Source organism: Sus scrofa, chromosome 12 (assembly GCF_054392235.1).
Source record: "Sus scrofa isolate SSC_HxYL_T2T_F1_AM1 chromosome 12, Sscrofa_HxYL_maternal_Yorkshire_Landrace_v2.0, whole genome shotgun sequence".
Classification (NCBI taxonomy): Eukaryota; Metazoa; Chordata; class Mammalia; order Artiodactyla; family Suidae; genus Sus; species Sus scrofa.
The window spans coordinates 63,314,696-63,337,109 of NC_139394.1; the positions used below are offsets into that span (position 1 = coordinate 63,314,696).

The window sequence follows — 22,414 nt, forward strand, 5'->3', positions numbered from 1 at the left end:
TCATGTTTATTTGTGAAGGGACAGAATATGAGATTCCCAAATAAAATATAATTTCAAGTGTTATTAATGAAGGACTATATTACATTCACTTTTAATGAGATCCTGGTGTTGCAGAATGACTCCCTGTAATGAATCCCAGGAAATCAATGAGAAGTTTAATTACCGTTGTGGCAGCGCTGGGTGAGAATATTGCTTTGGTCAATTTTACAATTTATCAATTTTCTTTTCCTTTCTCTTTCTTTGCATTAATCGCTTTGATGACATAAGTATAAATACCCCCTTTGTGAGCTTTTGATCTTTTCTAGAAACGCGTTAGACAAAATTCACGTTTCTTTCTCTGTGGTAGTAACGGTCCCTGTAGTTTTTTGCGTGTATTACCATTTACAATTTGTATATGTTTAAATGAGGCAGTATTTGCCGTTTATAAATTTAGCTGTGGCTGAGTCCAGCGGAAACGTTGTCCTTTTCTCTTTGTCACATTTCCTACGCACCACTGTCTGTCTCTTCTCAATTTATCAGTCGGCCCATGAGTGAAAAGTGTGACGTGTTTTCTGATTGTGGGTGAGCCAGTCGAGCCGTGCTGTTTGAGCAGCCTACAGGAGTCTTGTTTCTCGGAAGGTGTTCGTCGTGCTGGTTGCTGAACGTGGGCAGGAATGGCTGCGTGGACGGTTTGTTCCGTGACCCGCTCCTCTCCAGCTTCACACGGGTGAAATGACCTGTCTTTGTTCCCACAACCGCGGTGTCACAGCCCGGAGCCCCTGTGGCCGTTGGTTTGGGGCACGAGTGTAGGTCTAGAGCACTAAACCTTCCTTTGGGTGTTCTTGGGCTGCTGGCCCCTCTCCCGGGGTGTTTGCTGCTGTTGTGTACGCGCGTGAACTTGCTGTTTTCTGACTTACAGAGCCCAGCATGGGCCGGGGTGAGCTGGGCCCTGGAGCAGAGGGAGGGCGGACAGCTTAGCCAGCCTGCCCTGCTCCTGGACGTGTGGCTCTGGAATGTCACATGGAGCTCCCAGGCCAGGGATCAGATCCAAGCTGCAGGTGCGACCTTCACCACAGCTGTGGCAACGCCAGATCCTTAACCACTGTGCCGGGCCGGGGATTGAACCCTTGTCCCACTGCTCCAGAGATGCCGCCGATCCTATTGAGCCACAGCAGGAACTCTTGGCTCCGGGACTTCCGACCAGCCCTCTGTGTGCCTTCAACTCCTTATCTCGGTCGACTTGTGATCTTTATCCAGAGCTGCCTTCTCTTTCTCGGCCCAGCTCTTCCATCTGCCTAAACCCGCCTCCTCTTTTCTGGAGGTGAGTCTTCCCCAGGAGATTCGGGTGCACTTCTGGGGACACTGAGCCGAGGAGGGACCTCTCTGCCCAGGTCCTTGCTCTTGAGACGTCCTCCTGGCTTAGGATGACCATCTCTGCACACGTCCTTGGTCCCCTTTGCAAATCGCCACCAAACCCAGTCGGAGAAACACAGAAATAGCAAGAAGTGTGCGTCTGCCCTGGAGGTTAGGGAGAAAGGACATGCCCACATGCTGCAACTAAAAAGGGTTTGTTTCTCTGTTTACGCCAGTAAAACCAGATTTAAGGACCGGGAGGAACTAGCAGTTTCTCTGCTTGACTTGGTGGTGTCCCTGGTGGGGTTCCCGTCCTGCTCCTGTGGCTGCTTGTGTGGGTCTTTGTCGTCCTCCTGAGTCTTGTCTCCGTCTGTCCTTTCTCTGTGTCTGTCATCACCCCCCCACCCCCACCATTTTTCATCTGCTTCTCTCTGGCTGTTCATTGATGACCCCGGCCAGCGTCTCTGCACAGGCGACTCCAGTGCTGTGTCCCAAGCCCCAGGTTCACTTCTTAGCTGGGTTCTTTCTGCCCGCCCGTCCCATGGTTCCTCGAAAGCAGCCGTCTACCAGGCCCAGCCAGCTGCTCATCTCCTCCCCTGGCGTCCTGGGTCTCCCGGGTGCAGCTTCTCCTTTTATCCTCTGTGGTTTTGCGTTTTTGTCTTCCTGCCTCTCACAGTTGCCTAGCCCTGGGGATTGTCCCATCGCAGTAGCCCTTCTGTGTGTCCGGTTCCCACTGTACCACTTTGCTCCCGTGCATTGGTGGGAGCTTGAATCCATGGCTTTGCCCCGCCCTTGGCTCCTGCCTTGGCTGTAGGCTCATCACCTCATCCTCCAGCCCCGGACCATCGTCTGTTAGGGGTCATTCCCGGGTGTCCAGAGCTTGTCGCAGCACTGGGACTCACTGTTTGCTGCCTTGTGTGGCAGGTATTCGTCTGTCAGATAAAGTCCCTGAGAGCAGGAAGGAGGCCTCTGCATCTTGATTACCTGTGACAAGGCCGAGTGTCCAGGGATCAGGTGGTGGGGAAGTGTTGAGTGGATAAGGCAGTGATTGGATCAGAAACACCCATCTTATTACTCTTGAGTTAATGGCATTAATGAACACATACGCTTTTATAATCAGAAACGTGGTTTTTTAAACTTTTTTTTAATGAAAGAAGAGTAGCCTACAGGTCCTGCTGTTGCTGGAATGGGTTGGTGTGCTGGGAGGAGGGCTGGTTTTGGCTGTCACAGTCTGGAACCCACTCTGCTTCTGTGTTGCAGCCCTCGTCGTCAGCACCACCTCGGCCGGGTTTGCGCTGGCTCCAGAACCTTTTGACTGGACCTGCTTCCTGCTCACCTTTGTCGGAACAGGCCTCGCATCCTGTGCTGCCAACTCCATCAACCAGGTCAGTTTGGCACCTTCCAGCCGGTCGCGGTTGTGTTATTTTTTCTTAGATTGTAATTTCTCGTGGTTTTATTACTTTTTCTTAGATTGTAATATTGTCACTTAAAAAAAAAAACCTTCCAAAATCACGCCATAGCCAGGAAGGTCTTGTGAACGTGTAACACTGTGTTTCTGCGAGGTCGGGCACGTAACCAGTGTATCTTTTCTTCAGAAGTGAAGGTTCTGAAATCTGTTCAGGTGAGAGAGCCCGAGGGTACCTGCATCTTGACCAGGGTCCGAGAGCCGCCAGCCTCTCTCCTCTGTCCCGCTTCAGGTCCATTCCCTTGAGCCTGTGTCATTCTGTGCTGATCTTTCTTTGGCCTGACTTGTTTGCGTTTGAAACTACCACCAAGCCAAATAGTGTGTTTTAAAGAAGCACATCTAGCGCAGAAAAAATTCAGCGTAACTCAGGATCCAGGAAACTCAGACTATGTCAAAAAAATTAATTAGCATATTACTCGCAATGCGACTTCCCCTCCCCATTACTTTAAACATCAGAATGATGCTTTAAAATGGTTTTTTCTCCCCCTGCCTGGTCATTGCGGTGTGCTCCAAAGCTGTGGCTTTTTCATAAGATGCTGCAGTGGAAGCGTCTTGGCTAAAACATAAAGCAAGTTATACCATCCCCAGAACACCCAAGAGGAGTTGGCATGGTTTTAAAACAGGAATTCAAGTTACCAGCAGGAAAACGGCTTGGCTGCCTAAAGGTATGCGCTGGTAGTCTGCAAAACATGGGGGCTTTAATTTGGCAATGCCTAAAATCATTGTTTTTACAATGCATTATCAGCTATTTGGAGAAAGATCAGTCTATTTCAACTAAAGTTAATTTTTTTGTTGCAACTTTTAAATGTCACAACTGTCTTATAGTTCGATCCCTGGCCTGGGGACATATGCCACTGGCACGGCCAAAAGACTCCCCCAAAGCAGTCTTAGAGTGAGGTTCCAATAGTCCCACTCCTGTGCCCTCCTGTGAACCACGATGCCAGCTTTTCCATGTCGCTCGTTCCTTTTGCTGCTGCCCTCCCATGTTTCTCGGCTGAGAGAATGACCGTGGTTTCACAATAAATGTGTTTTTCACGAAAATTTGAATAAAAAGCAATATAAGCAAAACGGATTTATGTGGCTGCTTGGGGTCTATTTTTCAAAATATTTTTTAAATGATTACTTTTATGTAGTTATAAATCTGGGTCATAAGATTAAGTCAGGAAAACATTACCGTTTTCAGGCTTCTTTGGGAAACTGAAGATCGGCATTTATCCTTGAGATATTAACCACTGTCTCCGGTTTCAGTTATGTAGTTTTTTTGTTTTTTGTTTTGTCTTTGTAGGGCTGCACTCGCAGCATATGGAGGTTCCCAGGCTAGGGGTGGAATCGGAACTGTAGCTGCCGGCCTCCACCACGCCCACAGCAATGCTGGATCCAGGTCGCATCTGCCACCTAGACTCACGGCAACACTAGATCCTTAGCCCACTGAGTGAGGCCATGGATCAAACCCACATCCTCACGGATACTAGTCAGGTTCATTTCCGCTGCGCCACGACGGGAACTCCGGTGCTTTTCTTCATGCGAGCAAAACCAAGAGCACCTGGCAGCAAGGCTTTGACTTGAGTTTTTGAGCAGCGGGTAGAAATAGCGAAAAGCAAGGGCTTCCTGCTTCCTTAGGGGAGCTGGCGTTCAGCTGAAGGGACGCAGCTATGCTTTTGGTGTGTATAAAGTTGTTCAGCTTCTGATGGCGTTCCTTGGGGAGAAAATTCCCTCCTGTCCGTGCTTATGAAAGGATTCAAATAACATTTCATATTTTTTTAATCCTTGGCTTAGCTGTTATTAATTTAGTCCTGAGAGTTTCTTCTTTGTACCCTGCTTCTGTGATCTCTGTGAAAGGAGGAAAAATAAAGCTTTGGAAACCAGTTCTTACATTTGTTTTGAGGAGGGAAATGTGACGTTCGCTTCTGCTTTATGAAGTCCTGACTAATGCATAAAGCGATGCATATACATGTAAGAAACCACTAACGGTAAATTGTAGAAAGGAATGACACTCATGCTTTATAAAACCACACACATGCTTCCTTTAAAGCCATAGGCAGCTCTACAGCAGGACTGCCTGCTGCGGATGAAAGCGGTCCGTAAAATTCAGTAACGGGGAGAGCACATGTTCCAGATGGCTTTGACCGATCGAATCTTGAGAAACTGGAGACCGAAAGGAAAAGGCTGAATACTTGGCAGTCGAATGGGTTTGCACATTGAAAGTTAAGAATTAGCAGAGAATTATCATCACGGTGTTGGACATGACATATCTTTACACTTCTCTGTGTTGGGAATTATTTTACTTACGTTACACATACATGAATTTCTTTAATAAGGGTTAAGAGTGTGTGTCAGTAGGTGTCTTTCTCTAGGGTGCATTTTAGTGGTGACACACGGTTCCATTTTATGGACGTGCCACAGCTTTCTCAACCAGCCCCCTGTTGTTGCCAGTCTTTGCTTCTGCAAATAACCCCACACACGTCTCCGTTTTTAAGGACAAAACACTGGACATGAAACTGCTGAGAGGAAGGCTACCAGCCAAAGCATATCTGAAAATGATTTAACTTTGGAATGTATATTAGCAGAATAATTTTCAACATTCTTACAGTGCTTCAGCGTCGACAAAGCCTGTTTACGTAAGCTAGCATTTAAACCCCACGACCCTGTGGGGTAGGTGGCATTATTTCCTTTCCATTTCTATGTGTAAAACGTTTTGTTTTGCCATTGCGTTAGACTTTTTAAAAGCACCATTAAAAGAATTATTATGCAAATAAAATTTTCATCGCAGATTAGTGAGAAACTGTAAATACGTTAAAATCACAGAAACTTTTAAAATGTTATGTCTCCCTTGTGCCAGGCGCTGTTCTGTGTGTTCGGGGTACAGGAGCGAAAAGGTCAAATCCCTGGCCTCGTAGTGTTCACCTCAGCATCCAGATCGATCACTTGTTAACGTTTTGATTGATGTTACTGCTGTGTAGACTTGTTTCACCCAGCTCCGCGTCCCGTCACACGCTTAATTCATTTCTCACAGGCATGATTTCTATAATGTATATGGTTTCTTTATGCATTTCCCCTCCAGGCAGTGTGTGAACATCCTTCCATGTCCATATTGGCTCTAAGGCGTGATTTTGAGACTCGTCCATAGCTGTACGGGGATGTGTTTAATCAGTGTCTCCTCATTTGACATTGGAGAAATTTTTCAGTCCTTTGCCCTCATAATGCCGAGCAGAAATTCTAGCTTCATCTTCGGACCGGTCCTCAACTATTTCTTCAGATAGATTCTAGAAATTGTGCAATCGTACTCAAAGATACATTGTTTTCAAAACAAAAAGTAAAATCTTTAAAAGGTAACGTGTATTAACGTGCAGCTAAGTTTCTGCCCTGAAGGTCTCCGTTCGCTTTTGTTTTCAGTCAGCTTATACTTCCATTTGGGGCCCGTGACAGAGCACACCACGGACACTGTGTATTCGGAAATCAGTGCTGGGTTTATAGGTAACCTTAGGTTTGTCGTCTTTTTTTTTTTTTTTTTTTTTTTTTTTTTCCTTTTTAGGTCCGCACCTACTGCATATGAAAGTTCCCAGGCTAGAGGCTGAATCGGAGCTACAGCTGAAGCCTGTGCCACAGCCACAGCAACACTGGATCTGAGCTGCTTCTGCGACCTACACCACAGCCCATGGCAACACCGGACCCCAGGCTAGGACTGAGTCCATGCCACAGAAGTGACCTGAGGCAGAGCAGAGACAACGCTGGATCCTTAACCCGCTGAGCCTCTAGGGAGTTCTAAGAAGTTTTAATAATAACAGTAGTCGCAGCTGACACTTATTTCACACTCGCTAGATGCCAAGTGCTGTTCTAAGCATTCTACATCTCTTAGCTCATTTGTTTAAATCTACCGTTCATGGGCTTTTGGGAAACGGCTCTTTTGAAAGATCAAATAAATGTTGAATGAATCCATAACCTTGACTTAGTTCTAAAAAGAACTATTGATGTTCTCAGAGTCTTTATTTTGGAGAAAATTACAAGAAGGGCACAAAACACAAGTAGTTTCAGATCTGAGAGGTAGGTTATAATCAGACAGTAAAGCTGATAAGGCTGTGTTATCTCTGGGGTGGAGCGTATCTGTGAATGCCCGAGCGTTTTTATGAAAGGACAGGGAGGAGATCAAGAGGTGTGAATGAAATCGGGCCAAGAGGAGACGTGCTTCAGGTCTGATGCCCGCAATACTTGAGAGATTTTTCATGGCTGAAATCAGGTAAAAAGGAAGAGCTTTGGATGAAAAGTTCTGAATTATAGGGTGGGGAGGGTGAGAGAAAATGCACAGCCTTTTAAACTCCCAGAGGAGAGACAGGTAAAGATTTTCCTGTTTTCCCAGTGAATACGGGAGATTAATATCTAAAGCATCTCTCTCTGTTTTCCCATCCTCTGATGTTCCTTTGGTTTTGACTCTGCCGAATGCCCGGAGCCCCAGGCCCTGGCTTTCATCTTCCGTGGTGAACACGAGTGGCCGTGGAGCTCGGGGCGGTGTCCTAGAGGAGGAAGGCCGATGGCAGCGCACGCCACGCTGGCGGTGTGATTTATAGAGCATCGTGTGTATAAGAAAACCCAGGAGGAGAAATGTGTTGTCCTTCTGAATGCTGTGATTTGTCTGTCTCCAGTGTTTTAACTGCTGGGCAGCTTGCATTCAGCCCATGGCCTCTGAAGTCCACAACCTGTGGCTTCTCCAGGTGACCCGGATTTGCTACTGCGCACGGCCCCGTTTGCAGAGCGTCTCTGACTGGCGTGCCGGCAGGAGTCTCCACCTCAATCTGGTTTTGATATAAGGCAAGTGATGGGCATTACTGAGACGTCGCACAGAAAATGCAGTCTCTTTTCCTGAATTTATATAACCCCAAATAGTTCCTAAATTACCTTTGATTCTCTGCTCTGGAAAGATCCATCCAAGTAGAGTGAGTTTGGCATTGGAATTTATAACCAAAACAACTCTGGGGAAAGTTTTGCCAGCACATGTAGGGATGACCATCATTTGAACATATGTTCATTGGTAGTATTTTATAATTTACATGCTGTGCTAACTGGCCGTTGCTTTATTTGTGACAGCTCTGTGAGGTGGCCTTGCTCCAGGGTCATAGAGGAATGAAATGAAGCTGAGTGGTGTCGCTGACCACACACCTGAACCTGGTCAGGCTGAGAGCAGAGTTTGTGGGACGTGGGCCCCCCACCCGTTCACGGCTTCTTCCTCTCCCTGGAAACGCCGCAGTGCAGGCGCCGCCTGGACAGGGCTGTGCCCGTCACACGAGTCTGCCTTCCAGCAAGTGAGCCCTGACATCCTTGCTGCGGGTCCTGGCGACGAAGGGACCTTCGTGGCCCTGGCCACGTCTGTGTCTCCGTTGAGATGGGGACGGTTTGAGGCGCTTTCTACACCCTGTAAAAGCCAAGAGCTCAGTCACTGTTAGCTGTGGTTGCTGTTCTTAGTATGAAAGTTTGGTCCGGTTTTGGCCCCCTTTCAGAATGCGGTTACTGTCCAGCCGGGGTCCTAACACAGAGAACACAAAGGGAAAGCGTGTTTCTCTTCCTCGGTGCGCTAGGAGATGTGGGTTTTCCTTGCGACGGTAGCACGTGTGCGTGTGTGAGTGGACGTGTATACGAAGTGCGCGTGGATAACGCCGGTACGTGGTGTTTGCATCTGTGGTGCCGTGGGGCCAGCACACCTTGTTGGTGCTGCACGATTTGATGGGCATCCTGGAATTGCACGGTCGGTCCTGGTAAATCTAAGAAACGCTGGCGAGAAAGGTCGATAAACTCATGCAAGCAGATAGTCACTGAAACTTAAAGGGGGTAATGGAGGTGGTGCTTTGGCGGTGCGGGTCTCGGCGTGTGTCTCCGAGAAGGACTCTGCCTTGGAGGCCCAGCGGCTGGCCTCCTTCCTGGGCGGCTCCCTGTCCCTCCAGCCCAGCACCCAGCAGAGCTCAAGCTGACTTTCTTCCCAAATTATCCTTCTTTTCCTGCTTTTTTTTTTCTCCCAAGGCTTCAGTTATGTTCTGCCTTTCCTGGTAGCTTGTTCTTCCGAATCCCTTTAGCTCATTTGTTCTCTGCTCTGAACAACCTGCCCCCCTCCCCAGCACCCACCTGACTGTGGGGGCTGATCCTAGGAGACCGTCTCCTACTTTCTTTGCCTTCGTAACTACCTTTAGGGTGTAATCCATGAAAAATGTGGATGCCTTGGTATTTCTGCTCTAAAGCTGGGGCCTTGTCATGATTCCCAAGTCCATGCCGAACCCCCAGGCGCTTGATAGGCATAAGTGTGGGACTTAGGGTTTCGGGGGTGGGCAGCGAGACAGATGGTCTGCACCTCTGCCCTTGACCCCGACCCACTTTGGGGAGTCCTTTGTCCATCGCTCTTTCTAACAAGTAAAGGGGCTGCATGCTGCTTTAGGGGAGCCACTAGACCTTTAAAGTTGATGAGTACGGGATTAAGCAAATGCTAAAGCTCGCATTTTCATGACCACCCAGTCCTGTCTTATCGATTTTCTGAGAAGTTTGAGAGAGTATTGTTTAGCAAGAAGGGGAAACTACTTACCTGTGTGATTCATTTTGAGGAGGATTTCACTCTGGCATTTCCTTCAGATCCTATGCCAGCTTTCTCCCAGAAGCAGCGACCACGACGGGGGAACAAAGGCATTCTAAAGGATTCGAATGATGGAATGTAGAGATAGGATGAGACAAAAAGGAAGATCTGGTCGTTAGTAAGATTTATGTCTCCTTGTAACATAGAGTAGCCTTCTGCCTTGAAGTGTGCTGGGCAACCTTACAATGCTGGGATAATCTGCAGTTTTCTCTCTTATTCCAACCGAGATGTCTTTACTACTAGACGACCTCTGAAATAAAAGTCTAGTATAGTATCCTACATTTTCCTTAACAGACCTGACGGAAGTAGGGTTGGTCTGGTATTGCTTTTAGCAAGAATTTGGTTGATGATCTAGAAGATCGCTGTTGCTAGGGGAGCCAGTAAGGAAGTGAACAGCGCTGTGCATCGCTTCCTGAAGCAGCTAGCTGAGGACATGTGGGTAAAGACCCCTCTCCTAAGGTTAACGCTGTCATCTCCTCCTTTAAAATCGTGGGGAGTAAATAAAACGCCGGATGTTGAGAATATAAAAATATCTTGAGACCACATCCTCAGTTCTTATAGAAACATTCAGGCGTTTTGTAAACCAGGGCACTTGACTGAGGCTGCATTCCCTCTGTGATTCTCGCTTGCTCTGGAGGAAATGGCTAAATGGCAAAAGAGCTCGCCGCTCACCCGGAGCAATTAGACGGACCCCCACTCAGAGTCTAACGTGTTCTCACATAAAAGGAAAACAGTTCCTGAGTGTTTCAGCAGAGAGACGTTTAGCCACCCCAAGTACCTCTGGCTTAAGTCAAGTCCGGTTGTGTAAAAAAGAAAAAAAAAAGAAGGCCCTTTTGGTGAACCTTCAGGCTTCAAGACTTTGCTTTAATGTCTTTGAAAGGCAGGAAGATGTGACTGAACGAGTTTTCACTTGTGCAGGATTTTGTTTATTCTGCTTGGATCAAGTTAGAGCGATTGGGGTGGGAGAGGCTGCTGGAATTGCCTCGATGCTCCCCGCCGGCCAGAAAGGAGTCTGATTTGCCGCGACCAAGAAGCGGGGTGTCATGAGGAAGTAGGAAGTGCGAGTACTGTGTGGTCGTCTCTTCCTGAAAGTGCTTTTCAGAAAGGAGCCGCACACATGCATCGATTCCTTTTGCTGGTGAGCAGAAGACCAGGCCCTGCCAGCTCCCAGCCTGGGGGAGGAAGACAGCTGTGTAAGGAGGAGCAGAAGGTCCAGGCGGCGCATCAGGAGGCAGACAGCAAACGGGCAGGGCCTTGGGGGACAGAGGGAGGCGGAGGAGGGGTCCCGGTCGGGGGGGGCCAGAGGAGCCTCGCAAGGAGGGGAGGCAGGCATCACCAGGAGGGTTTGTGCGAGAGGGGAGCTCACGGGCAGAGAGGGTGTCCCGGGTGAAGACCAGAGGCGCGGAGGGCCTGCGGCAGCAGGAGGGCAAGGGCCGAGGGGGCCGCTGCAGGAGGGTCGGCTGAAGGGGTCCACAGGGCGGGTGGTCCCGGCCAGCCTGGCTGGAGCCTCCCGACTTGCCCTGTGGGCACCGGCAGCCCCCGGGGTGGTCCCCGCACCCCCTCCCAGGAGTGGCCCCCTGGCCCCCCAGGGGTGGAGGAGGGCGCTGGCTTGGACCTGCGGGCCCCACCTGGTCTCTCTGTCCCCACCTCCTTCCACTGCCCGTGCTCAGATCCTCTCACCTGCCAGGACTCAGCTGGAGTGTCGTCCCTTCAGCTGACACATCCTGAGCGTTGGAGTTGTGCCAGGCACCGTGCTGGGTGCTGAGCGGGCGGGAGGCTTGCTCCTGGTGGAGCTGCGGTGGAAAAGTCAAAGACACGCGGGACCCCGGGCTGTGAGGGCATGGGACCAGGCCGGGCAGCGCCTCCTGACCCCCGCCTGGCCAGCTCTTCCGCGTCCCCATGCAGCCTCCCCTCGTGTGCTTGGCACATGCTGTGAGGGTACGTTGGGTGATGTGGGGACCCTGTCTGTCTACCCACAGATCAGGGCCTGGCCCAGGGAGCTGCTCCGAGACGCCTGGAGGCCAGGGGTCGATCACAGGCTCTCCGACCCGACTGCCGTGCGGCCTGTGTGCACCACCTGACACCCCCATGACCTTGGGCAGCTGACAGCCTCTCCCAACAGAAGAAGCTGTTGAGAAAGTCGAAGGATATTGCGTTCTCAGAGAAGGGCCTGGTGCCCAGAAAGCTGGCAGCCGGCGGTGGGGGCCGTCGTCCTGTGTCGTAGTCAGGACGCGTTGAGCGCGGAAAGGAGACGGGGAGGTTTGCTTTCTGAAACAAGCGGTTCAGCCTTTCTGGGGAGCAAAGCTTTTGCGGACACGCCCGTTCGGGGAGCTGGTCAAGTGGCTAAGCTCATGAGAGCCCGAAGGGGCGTCGCTGGCGGGGGACTCGATCGTGAATTCCCAGTCCTGCTGAGGAAGAGGAGGGGCTGGGAATTCCTGGGCAATCCCTGACGTGGCAGTTGGGTGGACAGAGGGCATCCAGGACGAGGCGGGCACGCTGGAGAAGGAGCAGGTCCCGGCAGAGAAATATTCATTCAGTTGGGGGCGGGGGACGCGTCTCCTGTGCCCTCAGTGTGTCCAGGTGGAGATGGTTCACGCGGGAGGCGGAGGGAGGTGGTTCCAGGAATCCGGCGGTGGGCACCCACGCGAGAGTGACTGTGGGGGCGGCTGGACTGAGTCCTTCTCTGTGGGTGCTTGTACGCTACAGGGTGGGACTGATGGGTCCGTTGTCATTTTCTGTGATGTAAAAATAAAGATAAAAAAAATAAACAGAAGGAAGGTTGTCAGCAGCGAGTGGGTGGGTCAGCTCAGAATAAAACCCCAGGTCCGCCCCCCTTCCCAGGTGCGGCTCCCCCTCTGGCAGCCTTGCTCACCCGCTCCAGCACACGGCTTCCTTGGGGTCCTGCCCAGCCCAGCAGCATGCCCTGCCCGAGACCCTCTGCTCCCCACCTGCTCCCCCTGGCTCAGGAATCCCGCACTCACGTCCTTCTCTGACACGCTGTTCGGTTCGTTGTCTTTCCCCCGCTAGACTTGTTGACACCACGGGCACTGAGCCTTGATTTTAGCTGTCACTCTTTCCCCCGAGCCTGGAACACTGTCCAGCACGTGTAGGAGCTCAGTGCGGGAATGAGCGGGTCAGTGGTAAATGCTGTTCATCGCTCGGTGGGGAAACCAGCATCAAACAGTGACCCAGGTGACATTCAGGTGCGGCTGTGGCACGTGGCTGAGGCCCTCGGGGCACGTGGAGGGTGGGCGAGGAAGACCTCAGGTGGGTCGGTGGCCCCAGCAGCAAACTGGACACCTGAGCCTGGCCCTCCTCACCGTGCTCTTTCTGTGTGTTTCGTCCTGGGCAGAGGAGGGAGTTCCCTGGGCACAGATCTGGCTGTGCCACCCGCCCCCCGTACCCCCACCTCCTCATCACTCCTTAGGCTACCTAGTTCTTGGGGCTGTAATGCATTTGCAGGACGCAGTCTTGCTGGAAGGTGATTATAGACAAGTCTCAGAAGTGAGTTTGTTGTTTGTTTGGTCTTTTTAGGGCTGCACCTGCAGCATATGGAGGGTCCCAGGCTAGGAGTAGAATCGGAGCTGTAGCCGCTGGCCTTCACCACAGTCACAGCCACACCAGATCCGAACCACATCTGCGGCCTATACCGCAGCTCACAGCAACACCGGATCCTTAACCCACTGAGCGAGACCAGGGATGGAACCTGCGTTCTCATGGATGCGAGTCAGATTTGTTTCCCTGAGCGAGGACGGGAACTCCAGAAGTGAGTTTTTCTGTTTGTTTTTAAAAGCTGTTCTCCAGTCACAAGGAACCCATCTCACTTACCCTCAGTGATTTTTTTTTTCCCATTGTCAGAGGCAGATGCTCTTGGGTCTCTTCCTTCCTCCCGTCCTTGCCGTTTTAGGGCTGAGTGGTGGCCCTGATGGACTGGAAAGTGAGTGCCTGGCCAGGGCAGCTGCTGTGCTCGGCCTTGGTCAGCGAGGAACGCGTGGACTAGCGAGAGCCTCTGATTTTTCAGTGCAGGCGCGATGCTTGGACTTCCTTCCCTGTGGCGTTTCCTGAGTTCGCAGTGTGATATGTCAGCTGGATGCTTTGAAACCCTGTGTATACCAAACCCAAGCCATCAGTGGGTTGAATTTCCCTTGCCGACCCCACCCCCCAGCTCCGGCCTTTGCAACAGGACATGTAATTTATATATCATCACTTACCAAAAAAAATTTTTTTAAGAAGAAAAGCAAGGCGTTCCTGTCGTGGCGCAGTGGTTAACGAATCCGACTAGGGACCATGAGGTTGCGGGTTCGGTCCCTGCCCTTGCTCAGTGGGTTAACAATCCGGCGTTGCGGTGAGCTGTGGTGTAGCTTGCAGATGCAGCTCGGATCCCGCGTTGCTGTGGCTCTGGCGTAGGCTGGTGGCTACAGCTCCGATTCGACCCCTCGCCTGGGAACCTCCATATGCCGCGGGAGCGGCCCAAGAAATAGCACAAAAAAGACAAAAAAAAAAAAAGAAGAAGAAGAAGAAAAGCAAGATCTTTCTTCTGAAAATAAAATTCTTTACAACTAAATGGTGGAATGTATGTTTCTCCCCTTATTTTTATCACACTAAGAAAAGTGAAGCACAAAATATCTCAGGAGCTTAGATGCAAGCCACCGCGCCTTAGCTTGTAGATTAAGTGGCGGCTTTCTCCGACATGCGTGCCTCCTCGAGCTGTACCACCAAAGAGCTCATTATTTCCAGATTTTTAGGAGAGGGTGTGGTACTGCTTCAGCATCCGAAAGGTAAAGTCGGGAAAGTCAACTGAAAACTGCTTCAAGAAACACCTGGAAATTTCAAATGTGTTTACAATTATTCCTCTACTGATGGCGATGGGGTTTTGTTTCAAAAGTGCCATTAATTGTAACAGAGTAACACACAGCCCTCTGTGAAATTTAAGTCCATCCAGTATCAGCACCTTCAAAGACAATAAAAATGCCAGCCGGCGTTTATCTATCCCCCGTGAGGAGGTGCTACAATGGATATCAGACCATTCCATGTGGAATTCTTGGGCGTAATCGTCTCTCATTTATTTGCAGTTGTCTGAGGTCAGCTTTCCATTTTGCAGTTGTCAGACAGCTGTCAAATTAAAAGACCAGAGCCTGTGTTACCTTACATTTTGTGCCGTATTCCATATCAGTACGTTTCTCGGCTTAAGCGTTTAAATGCGTATCCACGTCTTAATCATCCTCTCCCCCAGTAGCCCATTTTTTCCCCACAGATGTCCACACGCAAATTAAGTATGAAACTCTAAATATTTTGTTGTCGTCTAAGCATTGTTGTAAACAGCTTGCATGAACTTTTAACAGAATCGCTTGAATTAGCCAGTTAATTCCACCGTCTCTCTGGAGCAGGGACAATCAGATCAGTGTAACCACGTCACCCTTTCATTGTCATGCTGTTTGCATCCTTACTTCTATCTTTCCTGTCGCCTTGGAATCTACATTGTAATCCAACGTACCATTCTTAATTTGCTTTCCGGATGTCTGTATAGAGTAGTGTGGTAGTAAAGAATTCAGCATTCCTTTTTTTTTTTCCTCTTTTTGTCTTTTCTAGGGCTGCACCCACGGTGTATGGAGATTCCTAGGTTAGGGATCTAATGGGAGCTGTAGCTGCCGGCCTACACCTCAGCCACAGCAACGCTGGATCCTTAACCCACTGAGTGAGGCTGGGGATCAAACCTGCAACCTCATGGTTCCTAGTTGGATTCACCAACCACTGAGCCACGACAGGAATTCCAGCATTCATTTTTAATAATTCGCTGATCAAAGAAATGTTTCTGGATAGGCCACTGATGTTTTACTACAGAGCGTCTCAGTCTGCCAGCAGGTGACATTAACACTGTAATCCTGTGTAAAAGAGGTGTTAAGAGATAAACTGAGGCATCTTACATTTTAATGCGTTTATCTGAGCAAAAATCAGTTCAGACTGGGCAGCCCCAAACCATAAGTGGGGGGGTGCCCCTGGATGGCAGCCCAGGGAAGGACCGTGACAGAGGCAGGGGAGAGGAAGTGATCCGACTGGCTGTGGCTCAGGCGCCGCCTTATTGGGGAAGCCTGGTCGCCTCTTCGGGATCGGTTGTCCTTGGGTTTTGATTTCCTCATCTTACATTTTTCAGGCTTAGGTTCAGTTTTACGTTGGTGCTGAGGCATCAGAGACACCTCAGTCTAATGGGCTCCTGTTTGTTGAATTTGACAGAGGTCCACTCCCGGTGTTTAGGGAATACGTCAGCATTAAGTAATTTGATGAAAGCATTTCAGTCATAAGCATATGTAAGTCTTAGTTATACCGTAAGTGGATATTCCTAAGTGTGGTCATGAGTGATTAGTATGTGCTAACATAAAAACCTTCTTATATTACTTACGTTGAACCTTTTGCACTAAGACCATTGTAATCAGTATTTGTTCAGGACACGTTTTCTGTAAACTTGGATGTTAGGGCTTAATTGGACCTTTTCTGGATTTTGGTGCAGTCTGCTCTGACCTCAGAGGTCCTTGCATTTTTCTGTTGCACCTTTTATTAGATTGCATTTTATATTTTGCATATCTGAATGTTCACTCAGCCCCAGAAGCCCCTTTTGGGCTACAAGAGCATATTTTATTTCTCTTAATCCCTGGCACCCAGCCCTCATTGAATGGCTGTTGAACGAATGAACGCATGAGAAAATGAGCCTGCAAATGATAGGATGGCTCAGTGGTCACCAGGGGCCAAAATCACCGTTGTTACTCTATGCCTTTGTTATTCTGACCTCATCAAAGCTGTTATTAAAAAAAAAAAAAAAAAAAAAAGGCAACATAATCCCACTTTTACAAGGTAAAGAGGAGGATAATCCTCTTGTTTGTACAAATTGTCTTGGAAACTTATGAGTCATCTTTGAAAGGCTTAGCGTTAAGGTTGTAATAAAACAAGTCGAATTAAAGTTGAGTAATGCCAAGGGAGCAGATCCAATCAAGCTTCAGTTATTGACAATGGAAAAGTTATTGTGACCACACAGTAGGTTTGCTGCTACAGTACTAAGTGAGGTGATGTGTTCGTTTCATCCTTGTCACTCAGAGACTTCTCGAAACTCTCCCTCACTAACTGGCGTAATGCACACTGATGGAGAGGCACGTTAGGAGCTGCTGCGTGTTCCCTGTGCTGAGGGAACGCAGCCCCGTGATGCCTGTCCTCCTCAGAAACTGCACCCCCAGAGGGAGAATTAGACAGGTGATCCGGTCCGGAAACCCAGACTCTTCCCCGTCCCGCTGCTGCCCGCTCCGCAGCTCTGCCTGGACCTCTGCAAGATGCCAGAAAAGCAACGTCTAAGCCGGACACGAAACCTGCTGCTTTAAACCTGCTCGGACTGCCCTTCTCCGTGGCTGTCACTCAGGCCAGAGATCGGGGTCCTCATGATGGCTGGTTTTCTCTCGAACCCCAGACTCAGCCCGTTAGGAAATTACGCTGATTGTGCGCACACACACGCGTGCACACAGACACACACTCACGGCTGTAGGGGTGGTGAGGAGGGGCTGGGGGGGCACCCTCACATTACCAGCACCGTGTCTCTGGTCTGGGTGGCCTCTGACTGGTGTGGCTCCTTCCACCCTGCACTTCTCTGGTCTGTTCCCAGCACAGCGTCCAGAGGGACGTTCCGAAACCCAAGGAAGATCCCTCCCTGCTCTGCCCAGAACCACCGGGACTCCCAAGGCCCCCGTCCCCAGGCGCAGCTTCTTCACTGTGGCCAGCACGTTGAGGCTTGAGAAAAGGAAGCCGCCTTACCTCATGTACTAGTAAATACTAGTAACAAGTGTCTACTGGTCATTGTGCTTTCCTGTTTGGTCATTGTTGTAATTGTTCTGTCATGACTGGTCCATTGTATCATCAAGACATTTCCTTTTAAGGGGTCCATGGGAGCTTTGGGGGGGGGGCGGGTGATTGTGGCGGATCTCTTTCCTTCGTCGTCATCGCCCTGACCTTGACGTCGTCCTGACCTTGACGTCGTCCCTTACTTCTGTGTCTGCTGTTTCGCGGTATAAGGAGGCCTTACATCTGAACATAGCCAAATCTGCTGTTTTGGAATGGTTTCTTCCTTGGGAGGAATAATCGGAAAGTCTTCTACCTTAATATGCAGATTCTTTTTAAAAAATAAAGGTCAGGAGGAGGCGCTTTCACTTACTTGGCTCCTAAATTGTTTGCTCGTCCTCCCAGGCTTGTTTTCAACTGCCCCTCTTCAAACAGGTACCATCCTGCTACTTGGGGATCTGTTTGTTTCACTGATCTGTTCATCCTGTTGTTTCCAGAACCATGCACCCTTTGGGGAAGTTTATCTCTAGCATGTCCCTTGGCTTGAGGGGGCAGGGCTCCTGCAACACACTTCTTTATCAGGACATTTGTTGGTGCTTCTCGTGAGTTTGTTGTTTCAGTGAAGTTGAGAATCACTGTTTTGAAGTTATTTAGAAAGAGAGGGGTCTCGTTCGAACGGCATCGTGCCTGTGTCCCTGTGAATGTCTTTGCGGAGAACAGACCTCATTGCACCGTTCCATGTCCTTATCCCAAAGCATCGCCCAGATCCTAAGACGGTTGCTGACCCTTGAGGGCAGGAAAGCACTAAAGGAGCATTCGGGTCAAGTCTAGGGGAGAAGAGCTCGTGGAGGAATCAGAAAAACATGCCAGCTTTTCTTCCTGTTAGCTCACACTTCGTGTCGTTAGGAAATGCAGTTCTAGAATTTAGACCTTGTCCCTTTTTTGAAGGTTCATTCCTAGGTGTTCTTGGTCAGCTCTTAGATTTTTAGCTTTCTCAAAAAGTAGCTCTCATTTCTCACCTAGTTTTCTATTTATTTTTCCCCCCATACACGTATGCTGTCGTGTCTTCCTTTGGTTCCTCTTTTACGGTATTGAGAGTAAAAAGCAAGTGCTTTCCAAAATTTACTTTTGGTTTTACTAGCAGGATTTTCTCAAGCACCCGTTCCACTGCCTCTGGGCGCCGTTTCCACTGTTTCTATCGGAAGCTCTGACAGGCCCGCTGTTGCCACCTGCCCGTTCATTCTCCGCGCACCTGGCCACGGCGGGGCCTGGCGCTCCGTCTCCCTCTGCCCTCAGGAGTGGCCACACGGGGCGTGTTCCTCCTTTCAGGCTCTTCACCCGCTCCTGGTCCCACCTCCTGTACTTGGTGGAAGTTTGTCATTGATGCCTTTATCAAAGCAGCTTGTTTTCAACGATTTTGTCTTTGTCCGAGTGTCTGTCATGTACACCCGGCGTGAGACAGCGGAGTTCACAGGAAGACGACAGGGACCTGCTCTCTGCAGACCCGCTCCCCGTGGGGCGTGGCGAGGCGGGTAGTTTAAGTGATCACGCGTTTTATTTGAAAATTACAGGATCGCTTTAGTGCGCTTGGCAGATGCGCTTCCTGGTGCCGAGTGTCTGATTGGGCTGGAACGATGGGTGAGCCGAGGTCCTGCGGACAGTGAGAGCTCCCTGGGGGCCGGGGTGGGAAGGGCGTCCTGGGCAGAGAGGGTGATGCGGGCAGCCCCGCGGCAGGAGGGAGCACTCTCTAGGGAAACCGGGCACTGTCGACCGACAGACAGGAAGGGCCCTGCCGAGTGCAGTGAGGCCGCTCGGGAGGGAGAGCTCAGACCCTGGATGGTCTGGGCTACGGGTTTTCTCCGGGGCCCTCGGAAGCCATCGTCCTGCCCCAGCAGGGGGAAAACCTGGTCCCATTTGTTATTTGAGCCAACATGAGTGCAGGAGAATGGCCAAGGGGCTTTGGCCTCCTCTAGAGAAGAGCTGTTGGCGGCTTAGACCAGAGGGGTGCTGGCGGGGTACGGGGAGGGGGGTTTAGGTGAAGGTGAAGGGCCCCTGCGGCGGGATCAGCAGCAGGGCAGGGGGCGGGGTGCCGCCTTGAGGTTAGGAGGGTGGAGACCTGGGTGGTGGGGAATCAGGCACCCAGGTCAGGACCTGCTAGGTTCGAGGTGCCTTCACCACTGCAAGGGGAAGCGAAGAGCAGGCAGCTGGACACCTGGGTCGGGAAGTGAGAAGGGAGGAAGTGGCTGCAGGGCAAAGTGAGTGTCCTCCCACGGAGATGTGCATGGCCGTGGACGTGAAGGGAACTGACGGCCTCGGAGCAGGGAGCAGCCTTGCGGGGCGGCGCTGTTCCGTGGCACGTGGAGGAGGGTGACGTCGCAGAGGGAGAGAGGAAACCAGGCCCTCAGGGGAGCAAAACGGAGGAGGGCCCCGTCGTCGTCGTCGTCGTCATCGTCGTGGCAAGCTGCCGAGCGGTCCCGTGGGCCGAAGACCCCGGAAGACTGCTGAGACGGGCTGCGGGCGTCGGTGGTGCTCTGGGGGCCTGCTGGGTGGGGAAGGCACGGACCACAGCGAGGCAGAGGTCCACAAAGTGTCATTTGCACAGAATGACCGTGAACGCGGCTTACAGGAGTCGTGGCCATGGGAAGCCCGGTTAGAGAGAACTTTCCCTAGAGGATGGCAAATCGGGGCCAGCAGGTGTAGGAAACTTTGCAAGCAAACTGTGAGCGGCAGCCACGGCCTCCAGCGCACAGGGCCCCGAGGCGTGTGCGGGCCTGGTCTCCCCGACAAGGGCTTTGTATCCACTGCTTAGGTCCCGAGACCACCCAGGAACAGGCAGAGGTCGTGGAGGAACGCTGGGTGTCTCCCCCCACCACCCCCCGTGTCACCTGCTCTCCATGTCCTTGAATTTCCTCTCGACATTTGCAGCTCTGGGGGTGTCCTGCTCACCTTGCCTGCAACTGGCCCCGTTTCCTGCGGGCGGGTTTGGTTCTTCAGCGTCCCTAGGGCTGATTTTGGCTCTGTGACGGCACGTTTACGTTTATTTGCTCATGGCTTTTACTGCTCTTTTTTTTAATCTTGTCTGCCGCCACCAGTTGTATTTCCTCTCACCTTTGGCTTCAGGCTGATGACCTGAATTTTATCACAAGCAAGAAGCCAGTGTCCATCTGACTAAACACGTAACAAAGGAGAAGGAGCGCGTGGGAAACCTGAAGCCAAAGCAGGGTTGACGCTTAGGGCTGTTAACGGGTCTCACTAGCTCACACTGTTCCCGTGGCTGCAACTGAGCCATTGAAGCTTTAGGCCACCTGGTAGTCGAGGTGGAAGCACATCCCCCTACAGAGAGGCTTCGTGGCATGATGGCCACGGACGCAGGTGTGGGTCCTGGCTGATGGTGGCGTGTGGCATGAGCAGAATACTTCTGCCTCCTGTGTTTCGATTCCTTCATCAGTAAAGTGGAGATGATAATGACAGTACCTACTGTGTCGTGTGCTGGGCAAACGCAGCCTTCTTTCACCTCTTAGAGCCTGGTGGAAAGTGTGCCATCCACACGCAGGGAACCGCCGTTGAGGACAGCAAAACAAACGGGCACGTTGCACGGGATGAGCAGAAGAGGGACTACCTCTGGCTTCCAGGGGCCCGGCTTGGTGGAGGGCGGGATTTGGAGGCGAGGGAGGAGGGTTCCACTCGCAGGAAGGAGCCCGAGCCCGGGGGAGGCACAGGTGCAGGTGTGTGGTGTGGAGGCCCCCGTGGCAGTGGGGGCAGAGCGGACGGAGCTGGCGTGGACCAGAGCCGCGTGATGCGGTGAAATAAACCCAGGCAGAGGAGTCCAGGTCCGAGCCGGGGGAGGCGGTCCTCACGGGAAAAGCATGAGGCCCAGGGAGTTAGAGCCACGGCCCCAGCGACTGGGGCAAATGGGTGCTCAGACCTGATGGTGACACGAGGAAGAGGAAATGCATTTGAGGGAAAAGGGACCTCGGTTCTGAAAAATGGATTTACTTTGGCCTTGGCTTTATTATTATGCAAATATGCCTGCCGGCCTGGGTGGCAGCCACCTCTCCGGTCAGAGTCCCCTTCCTCGCAGGACCTGCCGATGCTGCAAAGCCTCCGGCGTGTACTGGCAGCCGTGGAAGTGAGGTCACTGTCATCCTTTGAACCAGGTGGTATTTGCCGTCTGTGATCTTAGCCTCTCCAGCCTACTTTTTGTAGTTTATCATAATTCCTTTGCTTCGCTTTTCTTAACTAGTGGAAATCAGGAGTTTAATAAATTATAAATACCACCCTGAAGAGAAAAAATACTTGTGTGTACTCTTCACTGTAAGTAAATGATTAACAGCACTTTTTCATGAACTTGAAAAAAACCTATATTTTTTTTTAATGCGTCAAACTTTCTCTTTAAATCTCTTTAAATAGTTAATTTCCTAACCTTTGCTACCTGGAAATTTCACCAGTGTTAAAAATAGGTTCTGTTAAAGGGAAACAAATTCGGTCGCCTCAAGATCATTTCTTTGCCAGTCTTATTCCCACTTGAAGCTCCAGTCGGGCTGTTCGGGAGCGATGAACTTGTTCGTTGCTGGTCTGAGGGCAGGGGGCAGCCCAGGGGGGAGTCACCCTGGCCAGCTGACCTCCTTCTGTTTGGATGCGCTTCCTTTCTGTAGACATCTTCCGCTGGCACTCGGCCAGGTTGCTGAGCGAGAGGCGGAGTGCGATGGTAGGAAGCCTGCTTTCAAAGAGCAGGTTTGTGCTTCTGGGTATCCTCGAACTGTTGGGAAAACTCACCTCCCAGTAGAAAGCGCATCGTTATCAGGGCTGTAAACGTAGGACTAAAATTTCCCTGCTGGAAGCTGTTCCTTTTCTCGTTCCATACGGTCCTCTCTGCCCTCCGTCTGCTGTCTGATCTGTCACCAGACTGGTTTCTTGGGTTGGTTCCTGCCTCCGCTGGAAAGAGTTAACACAGGGCGCCCTAGGCAAGGACTCACCCCGATTCTGCCCCTGTGTGCCGCCCAGGCGTCCCGCTGCCCCGAGTCCTTGGTCTCCTGGCCCCTGGCCGAGTGGGTTATACTTCGAGCGTCCCCTTTGGCTCTGGTCGCGGCCCCCGAGGCCTCGGCTGACCCACCGCGGCTTCCTCGGTCGGAGCTCTGTTACTCTTCCGCACGTGGCCACAGTCACAGTGGCGCGGACAGTCGCATCACTCTAGG

At 51.0% G+C, this 22,414-nt stretch overlaps 1 protein-coding gene and 1 long non-coding RNA gene across 6 annotated transcripts in view; one reads left to right on the forward strand and one right to left on the reverse strand.

Moving 5' to 3' along the window:
* The window catches only part of COX10 (cytochrome c oxidase assembly factor heme A:farnesyltransferase COX10), a 110,387-nt gene that overhangs the window by 18,928 nt on the left and 69,045 nt on the right, over positions 1 to 22,414 (forward strand). For 3 of the 5 annotated variants that reach the window (XR_014820226.1, XM_084982748.1, NM_001244626.1), the window contains 1 exon segment: positions 2,593 to 2,717. Coding sequence is in view for 4 of the 5 variants with exons in the window: in XM_084982748.1 (XP_084838874.1) it covers positions 2,593 to 2,717 (125 nt within the window). In the remaining variant the exon portion in view is untranslated. 5 annotated transcript variants of the gene reach the window in all.
* On the reverse strand, positions 10,308 to 17,218 carry LOC146398417 (uncharacterized). The gene is made up of 5 exons (XR_014821922.1): positions 16,969 to 17,218; positions 13,233 to 13,507; positions 12,386 to 12,748; positions 11,085 to 12,139; positions 10,308 to 10,576 (listed from the first exon to the last, which is right to left on the reverse strand). It is a non-coding gene; the product is annotated as an uncharacterized LOC146398417 (long non-coding RNA).